At 34.0% G+C, this 21,239-nt stretch overlaps 1 protein-coding gene across 1 annotated transcript in view; it reads left to right on the forward strand.

Annotated features, from left to right (window-relative positions):
* The window catches only part of LOC115215434 (cilia- and flagella-associated protein 65-like), a 1,408,515-nt gene that overhangs the window by 1,315,618 nt on the left and 71,658 nt on the right, over window positions 1-21,239 (forward strand). The window contains exon 41 of the mRNA XM_029784597.2: window positions 4,600-4,728. Coding sequence (XP_029640457.2) covers window positions 4,600-4,728 — 129 coding nt within the window. The remainder of the gene's footprint in view (window positions 1-4,599; window positions 4,729-21,239) is intronic.

The following is a 21,239-nucleotide window of genomic DNA, read 5'->3' on the forward strand; positions in this document are numbered from 1 at the left end:
TCTCAGTGTTGAATACAGACATGTATTAGAATTTTGTAGAATCTGGTATAATTCTGTTTCAGAACCATTGATGAATGAGCTTTTTTTCATAGCTTAAACTTTGATGAAATAATACGGTTTGTCGAACTCCAGTTACACGCAAACACACACACACACACATACACGCATATACATACATACATAATTTATATATATACATAATTTACATACATAATTTATATAAGGGTAGAAATTGATATTAATAAATTAAAACCAGTGGCTTGGCATATTTAAAAAATCCGAAGATTAAAAATTGTGTTACATGCACAATTTAGAGGACTGACCACGAAAGTGTACAAACTATAGGCTAAACATAGACGTCAAATTGCCATTACCAAGAAGAATGTGTTCCCAAGAAAAATCTCAGCAAAAACCCAAAATTTAAAAATAAGCAAGACAAATGAAAATATACGAAATTAAAAACGATTACCTATGTACCATTGGTTTCACTTGTTAATATTTACGTATTTGTATATATATATATATATATATATATATATATGGGGGGGGGGAGATACTGTTAAAGAAAGGGGAAGTTGTTAAATAATACAGATAATTACATATGGTATATTTTAGCTGTAATTTCATTCTGGCATTAATTGTGCAAATTGTAAATTGAAGCCAAATATTTGGAAGGAAAAAGGAAATAGAATAGTTTTGGTCTATTCTTTCTACTCCGATAACTATGCCGCGATTTGGATTGTTTCCAGTGTTAAGATATGGATGTACTCATGGCGTTTCTTTTGTTAATATAATGTTTGTGTGGATATTCTGTACTGTTGTAATTATTGAAGTCTTAATATGAGAGAGAGAGAGACAGTTAGATGAGAGAGAGAGAGAGAAAGAGAGAGAGAGAGAAGGAAATAAATAAGGAAAAATGAGGTCTAACGACGTTTCAAGCTTTGGATACAAACAAAATAGCCCGTCTATACTAGTAGAAAATCAGAAAATAGTGGATAGCTTTGATTCCCTGTTGAGTTATATTGTGTAAATTTTGTTCCATAAATAATATTTAAATGAATTTACACACATAAACGCAGAAACATCTCTACACATTCAAACACACACGTATGTGTTTGTGTGTGAGTGTGTGTGTGTGTGTGTGTGTGTGAGTGTGTGTGTATGTATGTGCCTGTGTATCTATAATGCACATAGCTACAGGCGAAAGTTCCAACTGTACTCAACGCCGAAAGACGAGAGTTGTTTACGGTTATTGCAGCTGGCACCACGCATCTAGCTATTTGAATGTTACATTGTACGTTATAAGACTGGCTGATTTAAATATTTAGATGCCTTTGATATCTAACCGGTTGCAATAAAAATTACATATCAATCATATATCATCATCATTTAATGTCCGTTGTCCATGATGGCATGGATTGCACCGTTTGACCAGAGCTGGCAAGCTGAGGAGCTGCACGAAAATCCAGTCTGATTTGGCATGGTTTCTAGGACCGGATGCCCTTCCTAACGCCAACCACTTTACAGAGTGTGCTGGTTGCTTTTACGTGGCACCGCACTGGCGCTTTTACGTCGCGCCGCACAAGCACTTTTACGTGTGTCTCGACGCAGTCAAAGTTACAAATAATAACGTAAATGTTGAGGTAAAATCTTTTGGATACAAAAAGTAAAGGCTGCGCGTGGGATACGAATCCACATCTTTTGTACACATCACAGGCTTTCTAATGATGGACGGGAGCACTTGTTGAGATGTCTGAGATTTTATTTCAGAAAATTTGGAAACTCTATTTAGAAACTTATCCTTACCAATCAGAAATGTATGTTATTGATGTCATATGAATTTTAAAACATTGAGGTAATGTGGAATAATTATCTTTGGAAAAGTGGATCTCGAAGCAGATAAAGCTATAAATATTAGCGTGTAAATATCACATCTGAATAGAAAATGCTGGGGCCGGTAATCTTTCAAATTTCGGTATCTATTTTAGAAAGATTATTCTTACCAGTGAGAATTGCGCGCAGTTGACTTAATATTTACACGCTATTACTTATATCTTTATATGCTTCGAGATCCACTCTTCCAAATGAGAATCATTTCATGCTCTCTCGAAGTTAGTAAATTCTCATGATGCCAACAACATATAACTGCCACTGGTAAGAATATAGTTCTTAAACTGAATGGAAAAAATTCGAAACCTTTCTCTGGTTTGGTAGTATAATCTTGTCCCACGAGTAGCCTTTGACCTTTTCTATCAGAAGGTTCATAACGCAATTTTTATGCACTATTATTTATAGTTTTATGTGCTTCGAGACCCACTGTTCTGTAAAGAGTTATTTCACAGACCCTCGCTTATAAATTCAATATATGTATATTCGCGCATGTGTTTGTGTGTATAAGTAAATTATTGTAGTCTCAGTTGTTGCAGGAGCATATATTTATATCTGTTTGTGTATGCATGCACGTTCGTCAGTTGAGTCGCTGGAAAATGTATAATTATGAAACTCTAATATGTACCGAAAACATAATATAAACACATGCGCACTTAGTTCCATCTTTATACCCCAAGAATTCAAATCGAATGCCCTATCCGTGTATAAATTCTTATACACTATAAAAATATTTATGTTTTCTGACTTCTATTATGCATGCTGGTATAAATTATTTACTTAATATTTTTTACTCCTTGTGTATATATATATATAAACATAGTAAATAGGGTTATAAAAATTAATTATTATTACCAGTGACCTAGCACAAAAGACGAATTAGTCATTAGACTATATGTTATTCATATATAAATACATTAAAAGGCTTCCAAATAAAGAAGTGACTGCTAGATACACAAAAAGTTGATAAACGTTTTTGATTTTCATTCCATTTCATGAATTTATCCCCTTTTTGTGTATCTAGCACTCGCTTCTTTATTTAGAAGCCTTTTAATGTATATATATATAACGGGAAGCTTTATGAAAATAGACAAAAGACGAAGGCAGGTTTACGGAAATAAACAAAAGACGAAGGCAGGTGGAATACAAACAAACAATTGTATTAGTATGGCGCTCAGGAAATATAAATAAAACAAGTCTTTAACGTTTCGAGCCTACGCTCTTCAAAAGAAAGATACACAGAGAAAAAACACAGAAAGAAGGAGAGAAAAAAAAATATGCGTGCAGAGGCTAGCGAATCAACATGGCGATCTGATTTCGGCCAGAAGTCAAAGATCAAACGTCAGACGCAAGAGCGAATTTAGGGGAGATAATAGGTTTGAATGACCTCGCTCCAACATAAGAGTGTGTGTGTGTGTATAAGAGAGTGTGTGTGTGTATGAGAGAGTATTAGTGCGTATGAGAGGTATGGACGTGTGTATGTATATATGATGTGATGTGTAAAGTCGTATGGTGTAGTGTAGAGAGAGGAGATGAGAGAAGAGGGGGGAGGTAAGGGGGTGAGGGGGGAGAAGAGGGGAGAATGAAATGGGAGAAGAGGAGGGGGAAGGGGGATAAGGAAGGAGAGGAGAAGAGGAGGGGAGAGAAGGGGGAGAAGGAAGGAGAGGAGAAGAGGAGGGGAAAGAAGGGGAGGAGAAGAGGAGGGGAGGATAGAGGGAGAGGGGGAGAGAGAGAGAGAAGGGGAGTGAGGGAGCAGAGAGAAAGAGGGAAGAAGGGGAGAAGGAAGGGGAGGAGAAGAGGAGGGGAGGGGAGGATAGAGGGAGAGGGGGAGAGAGAGAGAGAAGGGGAGTGAGGGAGCAGAGAGAAAGAGGGAAGGGGAAGAGGGAAGAAGGAGAGAGGGAGAAAGAGGGAAGAAGGGAAGGGGAGTAGGGGTGAAAGGATGAAGGATTGAAGAGAAGTAGTGGTCGGGGGGAGGTTAGATGAGGAGGGGGGAGAGGGGGTTAGATGAGGAGGGGGGAGAGTTGAGACCAAATGACGTATAAGAGCGAAGAGAGAAGATTAATTCCTGTTCACGGCGCAAACGGGAATCCGGATGGCCTCTGTGTATATATATGTACGTACAAGCAAACATACATATATATACATACACACATACACACACATACGTATATGCAACTAATTACATGGTTGAATATACTATAATTTCTTTAATAGCGTACAAAATAAGTCACACTAAATGTTATTTCACCACCAATTGGTTGCAAAAGTGATAAAGAAAAAATGTGCTGAACAGTTACGAAAAAAAGAAAAAGACATCGTTGTTGTTCCTGGAAGGTCATTCTTCTACTCAGATGGTAGTACATTCTCACCCTATAATTAAGAATCGTTTCTAACATAAGCATAAAAGCTGAAATCTTGGGGATGGTAAATGTTCCAACGATACCAGTACTCCATTTCACTGCACTCTGAAGTGTGAGAGGCAAAGTTTTATTTAGAATATCCTGTAATTAAGTTGTAATATTATTTTCAATCACCTGTATTCTATCTTTTCTATCTTTTCTCTTTTCCTCGTGCCTTTTGCATCCTTTTAGTAACAATGGTACGGTTCTAAACGGTCGATAAGTTATGATTTTGTATTAAATAAAGTTCCGTCAAAGTGACTGATTAAAATGTATTTTGTATTTACTTCTGTTTATCTCTCTTCTCTCTAAGAACCCATTACATTTCCTCAAAGACATCATCGGAAGAAACCAGACGAGATTCGAAGCAAGATGGCTATATCGAGATGTGTCTGCAAATAGAAAAAGAGACAACGTGTAGGATTCTCGTTGATATTTTAAGGTAGGATAATTTCCATCGACATTTTTGAAAGTCCATCATTGCAATGTCTTTTATTGAGAAGAAAAATAGTCATGGATTTAGGGTGGTATATTTGCATATTCACAAATATTACTTTGTGCGATATACAGTACTTGTGTTAATCTATTCGTATAAGTATTTATTATAAAATTAAATATAAGCGCTTTGAGAAATAGCATTAATTAATAGTTCCAGCAAGTAGGAATTTATCATTATCAACATATATCGTTTCGTTACACACACACCTATGTGTGTGAGCGTATGTACATATTTCTCTCTGTAAATATTTATATATATACATCTACTTATCTACCTCTCTCTCTCTCTCTCTCCCTCTCCCGCTCTCTCTCCCTCTCTCTCTCTCCTCTCTCTCTCTCTCTATATATATATATATATATATATATATATATATATATATATATCATATAATTAAGGGCTAAAGAGGGTTATTCTAAAGCCAAATACACTGTTTTATCCACTTATAATCCGCTTGTTACAGGAAAATTGAAACTGAAATTTCAATTTCCTGTAACAAGCGGATTATAAGTGGATAAAACAGTGTATTTGGCTTTAGAATAACCCTCTTTAGCCCTTAATTATATGATGTATATTGCAACCGTAACGGTTTTTTAAAAATATACTGCCCACGCTTCCTGATGAATTCCTTTGCTGTAGAGTAAGGGACTTCATCCTATATTGCTTATATATATATATATTATATATATATATATATATATATATATATATATATATATATACATATATATAATTTAGAGAAAGACCTCTATTAAACAATCCAATAATGAAAGATGTTATTCATAAAATTAGTTAAGTACAATAAATAGTAAATAGTAGTAAAAAGGCTACGCGCGTTTCGTGGGTATATTTTCAAATAGATAATCATAAATTCGATTCGATTTAAAATTAAATCGATCTTAAATTCATTGTATTAAAAAAATATAGTCACTATTCAGCTCTGAAATAAAAAAAATAATAAAAAATAATAGAATAAATGTACATAACTTATACCGATTATCAAATAAATATATAAAAATACGTGTATTAACTATAAGGGAACTAAAATCTAAAAATATTAAGTTCAATTTAAATTGGGAGATAGTTTGTATGGCAAAATCATATTGAATAGGTAGTAATTATTGTTTATTATGTACTAACGAATTTAAGGCGATATTATTAACTAATAATAAAAAATTGATAGTTTTCTAGACAAACGAAAAATTAAATGTAGTCATAAATTAAATTACTTATATAATCAGTTTAGCTAATTTGTGTATATATAAATCCTGTTTTATTTTACAAATTGTTGTAGTTATAATTTGTAGTAGTAAAATGTGTATAATTTAGCACGAGATTATATAGTGTATATTACATAATTAGAATAAGATGAAAATTAGATGTTTATAAAATAAATAAATAAATTGATGAAAATAGATTAAATTATAGATATTAGCTTAATTTATGTTTACTATATTATGTATTTTACGTATTTAGTATTAAAATCATTTAGACTTTACAATTTTTTCAGTAAATGGCATATTAAAGTTAATTTTTTTCTTATTCTCGCAGCTAAAATGTATTTGTAATTTTAATAGCTTAAATACATATTTTTATCTATTTCGTCTATAAATTCTATTTATGCCATATTTTCACGCGATATATTTTTTATAAACGCGAAATTCTACGTATTACGTTTAAATTTTTGGTTAACGAAAATCCTTCGATATGATGAGTTATGTTTTTATTTTAAGAAATTTTGTGAAATGATTTTCGCTTATTTATAGTTAATACACGTCTTTTTATATTTTTATTTGATAATCTGTATAAGTTAAGATAAGTACATTTATTCTATTATTTTCTTTATTATTTATCATATTAGACCTGAAGAGTGACTATATTTTTAAAATAGAATTAATTTAAGATCAATTTAATTTTAAATCGAATTGATTTTATTATTATAATCTATTTGTAAATTTAGACAGGAAACGCGCGTAGTCTTTTTAAAAATATTTACTATTTATTGCACTTTTAGAATAAGATGGTGTGAATAACATCTTTCATTATTGAATTGTTTAATAGATTTTTTCTTTAAATTATATATATATATATCATATATTGTGAAATTTGATTTGAAATTGTTAAATTGAAATTTTCCCTGAAAGTTTTGGAATTATATTCCCTACTATTATATATACATGTAGCAGCCCCATGTTCTAGTATTAGTGTAACTCACGATACCAAAGTTTGAAAGAAGTCCCTCCAGGATTTTCCAGATGTATATTATGGCACATTTTTCTCGTCTACGCTCTCAGGAATAGAGTCTTAATCTCTTGGGTCTTTCTCAGTAGCTTATATGCTGAATATAAGCTACTGAATATAAGCGTCTTCGTGTAGCTTCATTGGATTGCCTCAAATTCTGCAATTAATTTCACACTGGTTGGTGAACATAGCTGGGAGCAATAGTCAAAGTTGCTTAAGACAAGTGTCCTCCAGAGGACCATCATGGTTTCCCGATCTCTTGTTCTAAAAGTGTTAAGAATCCATCCGGTCAGCCGCATCCATTTCATTGCCAAATTAGCAACATGCACATGGAAGGATGCATCATTACTCATGTAGATGCCCAGGTCTCGCACTGACTGTGTCTGGGATTACAATCCCTCCAGGTTCAGTGTTTCAATTGGTATTGCATTTAGTTTTGCATGCTGATAGTACAAGGCTTGAATCTTTTCAGCATTAAACTGCATGCTATTCTTTTCAGCTACTTGTATATTTCATCCAACTCACATTGCAGGTGCATAGTGCCTTCAGGTTTCTGTATCACCCGTGAGACTTTTGTGTCATGTGAATAACTTGTGGTCATGGCTCTCTGTGTTGCTAAGAGAATATCTGAGAAGGCCATTATGAACAGTCCTGGTCCCGAACACTATTTGCGTGTTATTGGAGGTGGCCCCACTGGCTACTGCCACCTGACTTCCATCATTCACAAAGTCATGCAGCCATTCTCCCAGTTTCCCGAGCTCACGCAGTTTGTGACATATCAATCCATGATCGATTTTATCGAAGGCCTTTGCAAAGTTGAGATATATATCACTTCAACATTTGAGTAGTTGAGCAGCTGTTTCAACACCAAGTCATAATGTTGTAAGAGCTGAGTTAGGCCTCTACTTCCTGGTCGGAAACCTTGTTGGGTGTCAGTCAATTATTTTCCTAAAGGAAGGGGATAAGTTTTCATCTGACTATGTGATATATTTTATATCACATAGTCAGATGAAAACACACATACACACACGTCTTTGTTAGTAAATACGCACTGAAGCTATACAATAGCGTCGTATATGTATGGATTGCTATCTTCCAGTAAATATTGGTGCCTTCTTGTACCACTTATCTATTTTTATATGTATAATTCTTGACAATCGATGCTGGTGTGTTTATGTCCCCGTAACTTAATGGTTTGGCAAAAGAGACCGATAGAATAAATACTAGGCGTACACGGAATATGTCCTAGGGTCAATGTGTTCGACTAAAGTGGGTGCTCCAGCATGGCCGCAGTCAAACGACTGAAACAATATATATATATATATATATATATATATATATATATATATATATATATATATATATACATATATACCTATATACATACACAAAAGCCTCAGAATGCGGTCGTAAAAGCTCTTGTACTTCTCATTGTTGACTACCACCTGTCAATCTCATCTGCCAGTGTCATCCGACGGACGGTTATACAGGTGGAACTCCTTTCAGCTTAAGATAAATATTATAATGACGATTGATAACATACGGATGAAAATTCAAATGCTTTATTAATGCATCGCAACATACACTTCTGCATCCCACAGGCTGATTTGCTAGGATTTTTAAATGTTTATAAGTTATTATTTAAAATCATTCTTAATATCTATGAATATGAAGTTTTTGATCTACATTAGAATGTAGATACTTCTTTAGGTGCTGCATTCCTGTTTCTGACGTTCTTCCTCACTGATCTAGAGATATTTACCATTTCACACCAATGAAAACGACGTTCCAATAGAATTTTGGGCGTTACTTGTGATTCGTCACAGTTAATCAAAGATTAAGCAGAATTGAAAGGAAAAAAATTATCAAAGTTGATCAAAAAGGTCAAACCTCCTCATCAGCTTGTGGGTATTGCTTATGATAGAACAAACATGGAAAAAATATAAAACATAGGGTCACTTTAACATTATCAATTTAGAATAATATAAAAGGATGATAGAAAGATAAAATTCACATTAAGTGTATTGTATCGTTTATGTGTTCTTTAGAGGATAGTGCTTTTTCGATTAAATTTTAAGATAATGAAGATCTATTGGCTATTTCCGAGTCCTACAGAGTCATATCACTAATTTCATTTATATAATCTTACAACGTTAACACATTTCTCGAACATATTTTTTAAATGTTTTTATTCCCATTATAAATTTTGCATGTATACATCACTTAGTGTCAGTTGGATTTCTACCTACCAATTTCTTAAAGGCATGTGCTGTGTACTCAGCTTTTGTACCTTCCACATTTACCTATAGCTTTCAGGTTTCGCTATACTTTCTAATACACTTCTATTATTTCTAGCTGGGCTTGCTCTCTAATTTGAAATTATATCTATCTATTTGTCTGTCTATCTATCTATCTATCTATCTATCTATCTATCTATCTATCTATCTATCTATCTATCTATCTATCTATCATCTATCTATCTATCTATCTATATATCTATCTATCTATCTATCAGTCTGTCCCTCCCCCTCTCTCCCTATATAATATATATATATATATATATATATAATATATATATATATATATATATATATATAATATATAATATATATATATTATATATATATATCTATATATATATATATATATATTATATATATATATATATAATATATATATATATATAAAGGGAAAGTTTACGAAAATAAACAAAAGACGAAGGCAGGTGGTGTACAAACAAACAGATGTGTTAGTATAGCGCTCAGGAATAGAAAAAATCTTTTACGTTTCGAGCCTACGCTCTTCCACAGAAAGATACACAGAAAAAAAACAAGGAGAGAAAAAAATGTGTGTAGTAGCTAACGATCTATCATGATCGAGTTCGTTATATCCTCTGTGAATCCATTTTATGTACACACACTGATCAGTATTAGTGATATATCTGTTACTTTAATTACGATTCTAAATCAACTAGACTAATTGTAATATCTAACTGGTAATTATATTTTATTCAGAACACATTACCCGATTAATTGGGCTATTATTTTTATCCGTAATTTTTTCTCTCATTCTCTGTTTCTAAGGATGATAAATGACAGTGAAATAATATATTAAATTACATTAATTAAATAGGTTACAATAGTCTGACATGAGTTAAGGAAAGGAGGGTGGGCAACCTCGATGGTCCGAACGCTTTGAACACTGTATATTGCTGTGACCCTGCCTTTTGGAAACGGGACCGAAACTGGCCGACGCGAGGACAGACTTCAATAAATGGTGATCGCCCCTTTCAAAATCTTTTAATGCCTGGTTCTTATCAACCCTCTCTATGATGTAAGGCGTATGGTGGAGGTGTTGTCGTGTATAAATCTGTTTGGGATACCGCATGCTTGCGCGTTCCCGATCAGTTTATCTACGACAAGCGCCAACCACGTTGCCAAAACCTTAACCGAAACATTGTAGTCTGCGTTTAGGAGAGTTACGGGTCGAAATATTATATATTTCGTCCTCCTTGTTCGGGTCATTTCATAGCAGTACAGCCGCACCACAGTTCACAACATTCACAAATCTCCCGTTCAGCGTCGAAATGTGATAAACATCCGCCAAGAGATCGCAGAATAAGTCTGCCACATGGAAAAAGAGACCAAGAGCATTATACTGGCAGCGCAAGACCCAGCTTTGTAAACGAATTGGAGGGTCAGCCTCTAAAATAGAGAGGACAAAACTATTGCCCATATTACGAACGAATGCCCTAGACTTGTAAAATAATGGAGGTAAAGATAGTCCCAATAATTGCTGTGTCCAAGCTTAGGTCACGAACTGGAGATTCAACTTTCAGAATGAGCAAGTGTCTCCGCTGGAATAGAGTGCCCAATAGAACTGTAACAAATGGTTTGCCTCCTTGGCACGGCCAGAATAATCAGGAAAGTATTAGATAGCTGAAGAGAGCGAATAGCATGGTGCCGTAGGCTGCAAGTAGTAAGCACGCTACATAGGCAAGACTCCAGGAACTCCAACAAAACCTCTGATAAGGACATAATGATGATAATAATAATAATAATAATAATAATAATAATAATAATAATAATAATAATAATAATAATAATGCCCTGATGCAGTACCAGGCAGTGGCTCTCATGGCTTCTGATCTTAACTGATTGGAAGTATTATCATGTACATTGTTTTGTCTTGGTATAAAAGATGGGCTACAGCAAATATTCTGCTCTGATGCAGTACCAGGCAGTGGCTCTCATGGCTTCTGATCTTAACTGATTGGAAGTGTTATCATGTACATTGTTTTGTCTTGGTATAAAAGATGGGCTACAGCAAATATTCTGCTCAATACCACAGATTTGCTTGTCAGTTGTTTGACCTTAACCAGTTGAGCATGTCCCTTAGTGGCTGATGATATGTGCATCTCTGATCACGAGCAGAAGTAGTGGGGGAGCATCATAGCCATGTGTTGAGAGGGATTCTTTGGGGTTTGAATAATTCACCTCTGGAAACATGGGTGGTTCTTTCAACATCCTTAAACAACCCTTATTCAGGAAACCTTTTGAGCGGGATGGGCTACTCGACCTGAAGAAAATTCTAACTGGGCCCCACCTGCAAGGTCATGTGCTGTTTATCTTGATATGAGATCACCATGTCGCGCACATATGGTTGTGATGCATGTACCTGGTGTACCCTTATCAGACGGGTAGTCATGATGGGTATATTGGGCTTCGTATATTCTACCCCAGTGTCACTTTGATGGCATGCACTGCTCTCTCACTCAATAATAATAATAATGATACTACTACTACTACTACTACTACTACTACTACTACTACTACTAATAATAATAATAATAATAATGGAAATTAAAAAGTAAAAAGGAAAAGAGAAAACAGTACTGCACCAGAAGTTAATGTACCTAATGAGGACAGATGAATAAATGATGTCAAGGTGTAAATGCATTATCAGCAAATAAAGCAGAAGTAACGAGCTATATTGCAGGGATACGATCAGCAAGATATAACAAGGATGATGTGCAATATATTAGAGAAGACCAGGATCAACCCCACACCACAATCTGAAGTAAGTTGACGGGCACAAGTTAAAAGTAGAAGCCGAAAGGCGGTGAGCTGGCAGAAACGAAGGCACACCGGGCGAAATGCTTAACGCTATTTCGTCTGTCTTTACGTTCTGAGTTCAAATACCGCCGAGGTCGAATTTGCCTTTCATCCTTTCGGGGTCCATAAATTTAATACCAGTTGCGTACTCGAATGGATCTAATCGACTGGCTCCTACCGCCAAATTTCGGGCCTTGTGCCTAGAATACGAAAAATCAAAGTAGAAGCCGAAAAAGTGATCATTTCAGATAGGAAACGTAACTGAAACCAACAAGATTATCAGGGCTGGAACAAAGTTTGCCGCAGAAAGAGCTGGATATAAAATATGTTAACAAACAGTCCATAAAGAACAGAGCGTAGACGAATTTGTGAGAGATAAAGTAATAAAATATTTGGCACAAGTTGATAGATTGAAAAAGAGAGGAATTGCAAAGTGAAAACTTGTATGAAACTGGAAAGAATATATAAAAGAAAAAGATAGACGATATGATGATATATTGGAAGAATTTAAACAAAGAGCATTAGCAATCGTGGTAAAATGGGAAAGATATGACTATAGAAACAATTTTATTCAAGCGGAGCAAACTACTCGAGCCAATTAGAAAAGTCTGCTTGAGAAACTAGATAGGCAGTTACACTTAACATTGGTACATGTTACAGACGAAACTAGAGCCTTTTTGTGGGAGGTGTATTAGGGATAAACCTTTATGGCATAACGACAATGCGGAGTTGCTGCATGAAATCCAAGATAGGTTAAGATATATACGCGATGAAGTCAACATATACAATCATACAGAAAAGGCAAAAAGACAGATAAGTAAAATTCCAAAGAGGAAGGTCCCAGAGCCGAATGGTGTCCAAGGTTATGGATGAAGAAATGGAGGATTCCATGGAAGGATAAGGATAGCAGAATATCTGGATAAGTGCTTGCAGAGAGGCTCAGTACCCAACTGAATGACAAAGGGGAGACATTGTTATGTTTCAAGGATTTTGGAAAGGGTAACATTCTTTTTAACTTTGTACAAATAACGTATCTATCTTCCTCTAATGTGGGAATTATTTTCAGCTGGTTTAGTCGTTGACTATATGGATAATCAGAAAAAGTGGGCTGCTACCTAGTGAACAAAAACGGTTGTCGAGAGGGAATCTGGGGAGCGAAAGATCAATTATTAATTGATAGGCAACTCATCAGAAACTGCAAGAGAAGGCAATCTATGTCATGCTCAAATTTGTGAGCTAAATTTGAGCGACATGGATTGATTGTCCTAAAGCATATGGCATGATACAAGACCTATGGAGTACCAGAAAACACGAGAAACCTTTTATAGAACAGTATGAAATGTTGAGGAACTAAATTAACAGCAGGTAATCAGGTGTTAGGAGAAGAAAAAATCAGGACAGTGTATGCTGCTCTTGAGTAAATTACTCCGGAAGAAAGAGTTGGGGTATGATCCAGGAAGTGGTAAAGGAAAACTTAATCACCTATTATATATAGATGATTTAGAGTTGTTCGCAAAAATTGAGGCAGATTTGAGCAGTCTGTGCAATTGATATCAAGATAGAGTTTGGACTTTCAAAAGTTTGCTGTCGTGCTGATGAGATGACAAAAAATTTGTCGGAACAGAACGAAATGGTGAAATGATGAAAACAATTGAATTTGAATCCGGATATAAATACTTGGATATACTTGAATTAGATGGAATTATGTATATGATATGAAAGACAAGAACGAAAGAGTGTCTGCGGCGATTGTAAATGATATTGGATTCAAAGGGGGAATGCCAGAAACAGTTTTGTCAATAAAGTCGCGCACACTCGCAGGGATCGGTATAGAGATGTAATTGAGAAGTGAATAGTGGATGAGCTTAATAAGTTGGACCGGAAGACAAGAAAGCTCCATGAGTTGTACGCAGGCAATGACTGCGTATAACACGAAGAGAACAAATGAGAGAGGGAGACTGACACGTGGGAAAACTGCGTGCATAAACTTGCTGAGATATCTAACCCAAAGTGATGAAACTTTTTTTAGTGGCAGTTAGAGTTTAAGGCGTATTGAAAGCAAGAAAAAGGAAAAGAACGAGAAACACATGAAGATGCGATATACAACAAGGAGCTACACGTCAATTTCGTATAGCCAAAACTGAAGTATCTCCATTGTACCAAGTTTGTAATAGATTTGAGGAAATCGTTGTCCATATTGTGAAAGACTGCCCCCAAGTTGCCCAGGACCGGTGTAGGTTGTGGCGACACGATGAGATAGCGAACGTGCTGAGAGGCAAGACGTAGTATGAGTGAGAGACCCGCAAAATCCTGTAGGATTTCTCAATCCAAACAGACCATGTGCTTAAGCAAAACAAGCCGAATCTAATAGTTGTGGACAAGGTACACCAGATGTGCTCCCCAGTGGCATACGAATAGTGACAATGGAAGGCAAGAGAATATATATATACAACCCTATTAAATACGAGATAGCTCGATTGTGGGAAAAAGGTAGGAGTGGCTGTGTGGTAAGTAGCTTGCTAACCAACCACATGGTTCCGGGTTCAGTCCCACTGCGTGGCACCTTGGGCAAGTGTATTCTGCTATAGCCTCGGGCCGACCAAAGCCTTGTGAGTGAATTTGGTAGACGGAAACTGAAAGAATCCTGTCGTATATATGTATATATATATATATATATATATATATATATATATATATATATATATATATATATGTATGTGTGTTTGTATGTTTGTCTGTGTTTGTCCCTCTAGCATTGCTTGACAACCGATGCTGGTGTGTTTACTTCTCTGTCACTTAGCGGTTCGGCAAAAGAGACCGATAGAATAAGAACTGGGCATACAAAGAATAAGTCCCGGGGTCGATTTGGTCGACTAAAGGCGGTGCTCCAGCATGGCCGCAGTCAAATGACTGAAACAAGTAAAAGAGTATAGCGCTAATTATTGCTGTGTCCTTGGGGAAGTATCAGAAAGCATCAAGAAGAATATAAAGGAAATGGTTATAGTGCCCAGTGGAGCTGTTGCAAAAGGCTTGGCTTCTTAGCACAGCTAGAATCATCTGAAAAGTACTAGAAAGCATAGTTCCGTGGGCTACAAGTAGCAGGCACGCTACGCATGCAAGACTCCAGGAGTTCAAACAAAACCCGAGTTAAAATTTGGCGCAAGTCTGTCAATTTTAATGATTGTGTTTGTCGATAGCATGGAACATAGTACTTTAGTGGTATATTATTTTGTTGATTTCGGAAAGATGAAAAGTAAAGCTGACATCAGCAGGTTGTGAGTTCAGAAGATTAAGACGTTTTGAATGATGGCCTCCATCAGACAAAATACAGGAAGCGAACATAGCAAGACGGCAGATGAATGACTTTTTTATATTTACAAAAAGTAACAGCAAAATTTATCTGGAAGGGAAAGAAGTTTTTAAGGAAATGACGAGAGAAGAGTTATATATAGAGTTCTTAGAAAATGAGGAAGAAATTGAGGAAAAAAAAACGAAACTTATCTTTAGAAAAGAATTTCCATTTAGTTTTTTTCTTCAGGGAGACAAGCGAGATGTGAGATAGCATGGTTATCTGGTTTTCGTGAAAACAAGGTTTATTAAAGAAAAACAATTGAGGCAATTGTATTGTCAGTATAGAGAACAGCCTTAAGTGTACATTGAGTCAAAAAATGATCATTAAAAATATCCTTTCACTCAAACAGATTGTATCAATAAATTGATACTACTACAGCTAACATCATATCAGAATATTTACGGTTAGCTCAGTATGAGTACAAAATGCGTAGACATATTTCTTGGATTTCTAGCATGCACAAGAAAAATCTATGGGGCTTTTGTGGCAATAGAGCATGCCAAAAAAAAATATATTCTGATCATTGATAAAAAGTGAAACACCAAATCTGGTCATTAATAAAAAAAAAAAGAACTGTGTTTTGTAATTTGCGTGGTATGACAATTTGTTAAATAAAAAAGAAGACAAGATATTATTTCAAGTTGCAGTACGACGTATATAAATTTAGCTTAATAATGGTTAGTATATTACTGATATTATGTTTTCTCCAGTAGCTTAAAAATTGTAGAGCAATCTCGAAGAGATTTGATTCCCAAATATTAGGAAAGAAAACGTTTTACTGTAAAGTACTTATTTTCTCTTATTATTTTCTAATATAATTGGTGAAAATTCCTTGTCTTTTCCCATTTATATAAAACTATAGATTTGGGTTGCTTCATTATAAGTCAATACAGTTGTTTTAAATTAATATATAATCTTTCATAACTCGTTCAAACCAAAAATTTTAGATACCTGAAAAAACTTTGTCTGGCAGAATTGTTGTGCTACAGAAATCTTGGTACATATTTTGATAACTACCCCTGTGTGATTTGAATTCATGACGTAGATAGATGAATCCGCTGTTCTTGTTGATTTTCTCGAAATTATTGTTGTTAGGGTTACTGTTGTTTTAACCGTGGATAGCTCTAACGAAGCCGACCGTGGAACAGACGTGTTATTCAATATATTTTCCTTAAAACAGTAGAATCGATTTCAAAAGAGACATGGCTACTATTTATCATAACGTCTCGTACAACCACCAAGAAACATTATGCTTGACGATTTATTGCCATTTTTACCGGTCGTTTCCTACATTTCACACTAGGCGGTTTGAATGTTTTTATTAAGCGGAAGACTATTATATTAACGAGGTGCACTAACTTTTGGTATGCTTTTCTGAGCAGAGTGAGAAATATGTCGTTCGAAATGATCTTCATGACACTATAAATTATGAGCATTTGGATATGGTATTGAATTGTCAGAATTTAAATTTTGTACATAAGTGGCTATATATTTGTTTGTCTGCATAAATATATGAAGTTATTTTATCGCATACCCATTTGTAAACATAATATTAAATTTCTTCATATGATATAAGACAACCAAATTATATAATATTGACAAAATATGTATCATGTTCAGAGATTAAAGAGATGAAACTTAATCAATGTCTATTTGATGTAAAATTAAACTGTATATATTTTAATAATTTGTCCACAATTTGAATATTGAATTATATGCAAACAATTCATATTAATTCATGTTAAAACAAATCTTCGTTATTAAATATTTTAAAACATCATCCGAGAAATTTTATTGACTATTTTAACACTGTCTTTATAATTAAGATGGTGTTATCAATTTCAAAATATCTATAAGGTTCTCAATATTTTTCAAAATTTGAATTATTAAATATTCCAAAGTTTTAGTTATTGATATTACTGTCATCAAAACAGTGAATATTATTTCGATTAATGAAATCTGCATTCATTTAATAGCTAAAAAATAAACAGATATGATCGGCACCTTTACAACACAAATATTATTAAATGCTATCCAATGATGTAGTAGAATTTGTCCTAAATGGTGTTTGTATTTTCCTTTGAACTCTTTTTTACTGAATTAAAAATGAGCTGTTGCATACATATATTTTTTATTTACAACACACGTTAATGCGTATCTTCTGCATTATTAGAATTAGTTTCTTTCCATTACATGTTAGCTACTACATATAATCAGTACTGATATTTAAAGTTTTATGTGGAAGCTAGCAAGTTTTGTTCTAATATTAGTGGATAATTAGCAAAAATAAATTTTGAAATGTAAATTAAATCTAGTAGGAACAACGTGTTGAGTCATAGTGTAATAAGCCATCAGAAATTGTGAAGAATCTGTTGTAACCAAGTTACAGAATCTTATAATCAGATCATCTAGGTTGTATGTTCCAGTCTTACCTTACGTTACTTACAGAGTGCGTCATATTCTGCATAAGAATTAGAAAGTCAAAACATGTCATTCCTATTAAAGACAACAAAAACTTTTAAGCCCTATTTAAATATGTGCCGCACTGTACGAAACTCTTAAAATTGGGCTGACAAAGATATGAATATTAGGTTCACGCTGAAGACGATGAAATGATAACATACTCAGACTTCCAAAATAAAGATTTGAAATTGTATGTATAAATCTGTATCCGTATGCATTCATATATACTTATCTACGGGCATACAAACAAGCGCACACTCTCACACTTACACACAACATACACACATGTATATTACATATATGAAACCTTAAATACATATATGATATACAAATGGCTGGTGGTTAACTAGTTCAACCTGCAGCCTCTTGGTTTCTGGTTTGGTTTCACAGGACTGTGTTTCACCATGGGCAATTTCTTATTTTAAAGTCTTTATTAGCAAATATTTCTGTATATCTTGTGAGGTGAAACTGCAGAAATGTCCTTTTACAATATTTAATATTTAATAAGGTAATTCTAATTAGGAGAGAAGATGAGATATGAAGCAATTAGACAATTTCAATTGTGGGTTCATGATTTATTTGCGATAATAATAGGCAACATGGCTTCAGTTTCAACAGAAATGAAACGAGGTCATGTGATGGCAATAAATCATTTGGATGTGTAATTAATTTTTGTATGTGCTGGACATTTTACTACGCACTATATCCACTCATGCACATTTCCACCAAATACGCACGCACACATATAGATTCATACATAAACACATGCAAATACAGAGTATGTTCTAGGTTATTAACAATACGTTTGCCCGTCTTTCTTGCAAAAAAATCATACCACTGGTCACATTGTGTTCTTTCTGTTAACATTTTTCCTCCCTATACCACCGATGTTCTCAACTCTCAATATTATCATAATCATTTTAACGTCCATTTCTTCCATGCTTGCATGGATCAGACGGAATTCGTTAAGGCATATTTTCCTGCCGCCAGCACTCATCTGTTTCCAAGCAGGATAATATTTTACCATGAACAGACACGTTTTCACAGATTGGAAACAACTAAAATCGTCTGCATAACGCTAATTCTCATTTACATATTTCACCTGATCTCAAGACAAGGTGTCACTAAAACACAAACACACACACATACATATGCATGCACACATCTATATGCATATGCACATACGCACGCATACACACAAACACACTTACATAGACACACTCAACCGCATACACACACACTGCATATAAGCGTAAATATTGTAACTTTTATTTGGTTTCTTAAAATAGCAGTATATATTTAAGATTGCTTATATCTAGAAATGTAATAAAGAATATAATAAATTTATTTCGGCTATAATTTTTAGGCTTATATGCCAAAATTATTTGAAGAAATACTTTCTGAATCTATGTGCTATGCATTCGTATGTCATGTAACGAAGAGAACAGCATTTAGACGTAGACCACATTTTATGTTCCTAAACTCATTGTTAGCGAAAAGCAAAATGTATACGCAAACTTTAGGCTACTGATCGCTACATTAAGTGACTCATCAATTCTTGTTTGCTCAGCAACTGCTATCGTTAGCAAGTAATGATTTTCTCATGTGTATGCGTATTTTGATACACAGATAACTGACTGAGATATGATTTTTGACGAAATCTCATATCCACAGAGCTATGATTTGGTTATCGCTTAGTCAAATTCAGTTCTCACATATTGGCTAAAATTATAACTGGTTATTAGATATATTGTTGAATCAATTGATAACAGATGTACTCTTATTATATAGTACTAAGTAATCTCGTCTAAAATATGTTTATCGAGATAATACAGTTTTGGCTCTAGCAAGATTTGTTCATGTACAAGTTGTATTACTTGCCAAATCATATTGTGGTCCTTGCGTTTAATGTAAGGTTTACATAATGCTCATCATTCTACATTTCTATCCATACTTAGCGGTATAATCTTTCCACTTAACTTCTAAACTGATCTAATGGAGGGTGGTGTAACAAGTGCTTCGTATATTAGATAACTTACTAAAACCCATTAATTTCATGTAATTGCATATGTTTTTTTTTCGTTTAGAAATTTTAAAAAATGCTTTGAGAAATCTCTTTGAATCAAAATCTTGTCGGTGCTATGGGTCATATTCATTTTAGTTTTGTATTTGCAGTCATGACTGGGTTGAGCAATGCTTATTCGAAAGATCTTGTTTTGCGTTGGACATTTTAAACTTTCAAAACTTTTGCTTCAAATGTTAAAAATGTTGCTATTCTTTGTTAGATCGAGATTAGAGCTTTTGAATAGGTTGAAGGTGGGCTATTTATTTTGCCAAATTTATGAATGGCTTTAACAAAATCTAACAAATCATTAAAAAATTCTTTTGAAATATCTTAGTAATGTTTTTTTTTATTTCGTTGTTCGACTTTCGTTCAGCAGTGTTGATAGAAAACTTCCCATGGCATTGTCTTGTGGTGGACAGATAATTAAGAATTTCAGGGTTTTTCAACATTTCTATTGAATTGGTGTACTTCGGTAAAGCATCGTTTTCCATAAAAAGGGAAGAGGTGACTTCTTTTTTTGGAAAAGATGGGTAGACTTTTTTTTTGTTGTTTTTTTTTACAAGATCTAACACATTTTCATTTCAGCTGAGTGATTGTATTTACAAAAGGTTTAGAAATTCAGAAGCAATACATCGACGAGATATAGAACTGTGTAAAAAACCTGCACAGAATGTGTCATATTCACGTTTTACTGATTTCAAATAAATAATTTAGGAAATGAGACAAATGTGAAGTTACGTAAGGCAAGAACTACAAAAGATGTTGAATAAAAACATTGAACAATGAAAAATACTTGGTGCAATCACCACTTATAGTTTACTGTATGGGGTTATTGTTCGGAGGATGTAACTTAAGATAACAAATTGAAGCGTATGTTGGAATATATATATATATATATATATATATATATATATATATATATTATATATATATATATATATATATATATTATATATATATATATATATATATATATATACATATACATACATACATATATATACTATATATACTTATATATTTATATATAGAGGGCATAATTATACATACATGCAGGAGGCATTATATATACATGCAAACGCTAAGAGGGACACATCAGTCATTTCTACCAAAATATTACTAATCCACCGAATGCAATTTTCAAAGAAGACATTTAAAAAATAGGCCTGTATCACAGTGATTTCCTATATTTTAAAATGTCTACTTTGAAAAATTGCATTCG

The sequence above is a fragment of the Octopus sinensis genome, linkage group LG9, assembly GCF_006345805.1.
Source record: "Octopus sinensis linkage group LG9, ASM634580v1, whole genome shotgun sequence".
Lineage (NCBI taxonomy): Eukaryota > Metazoa > Mollusca > Cephalopoda > Octopoda > Octopodidae > Octopus > Octopus sinensis.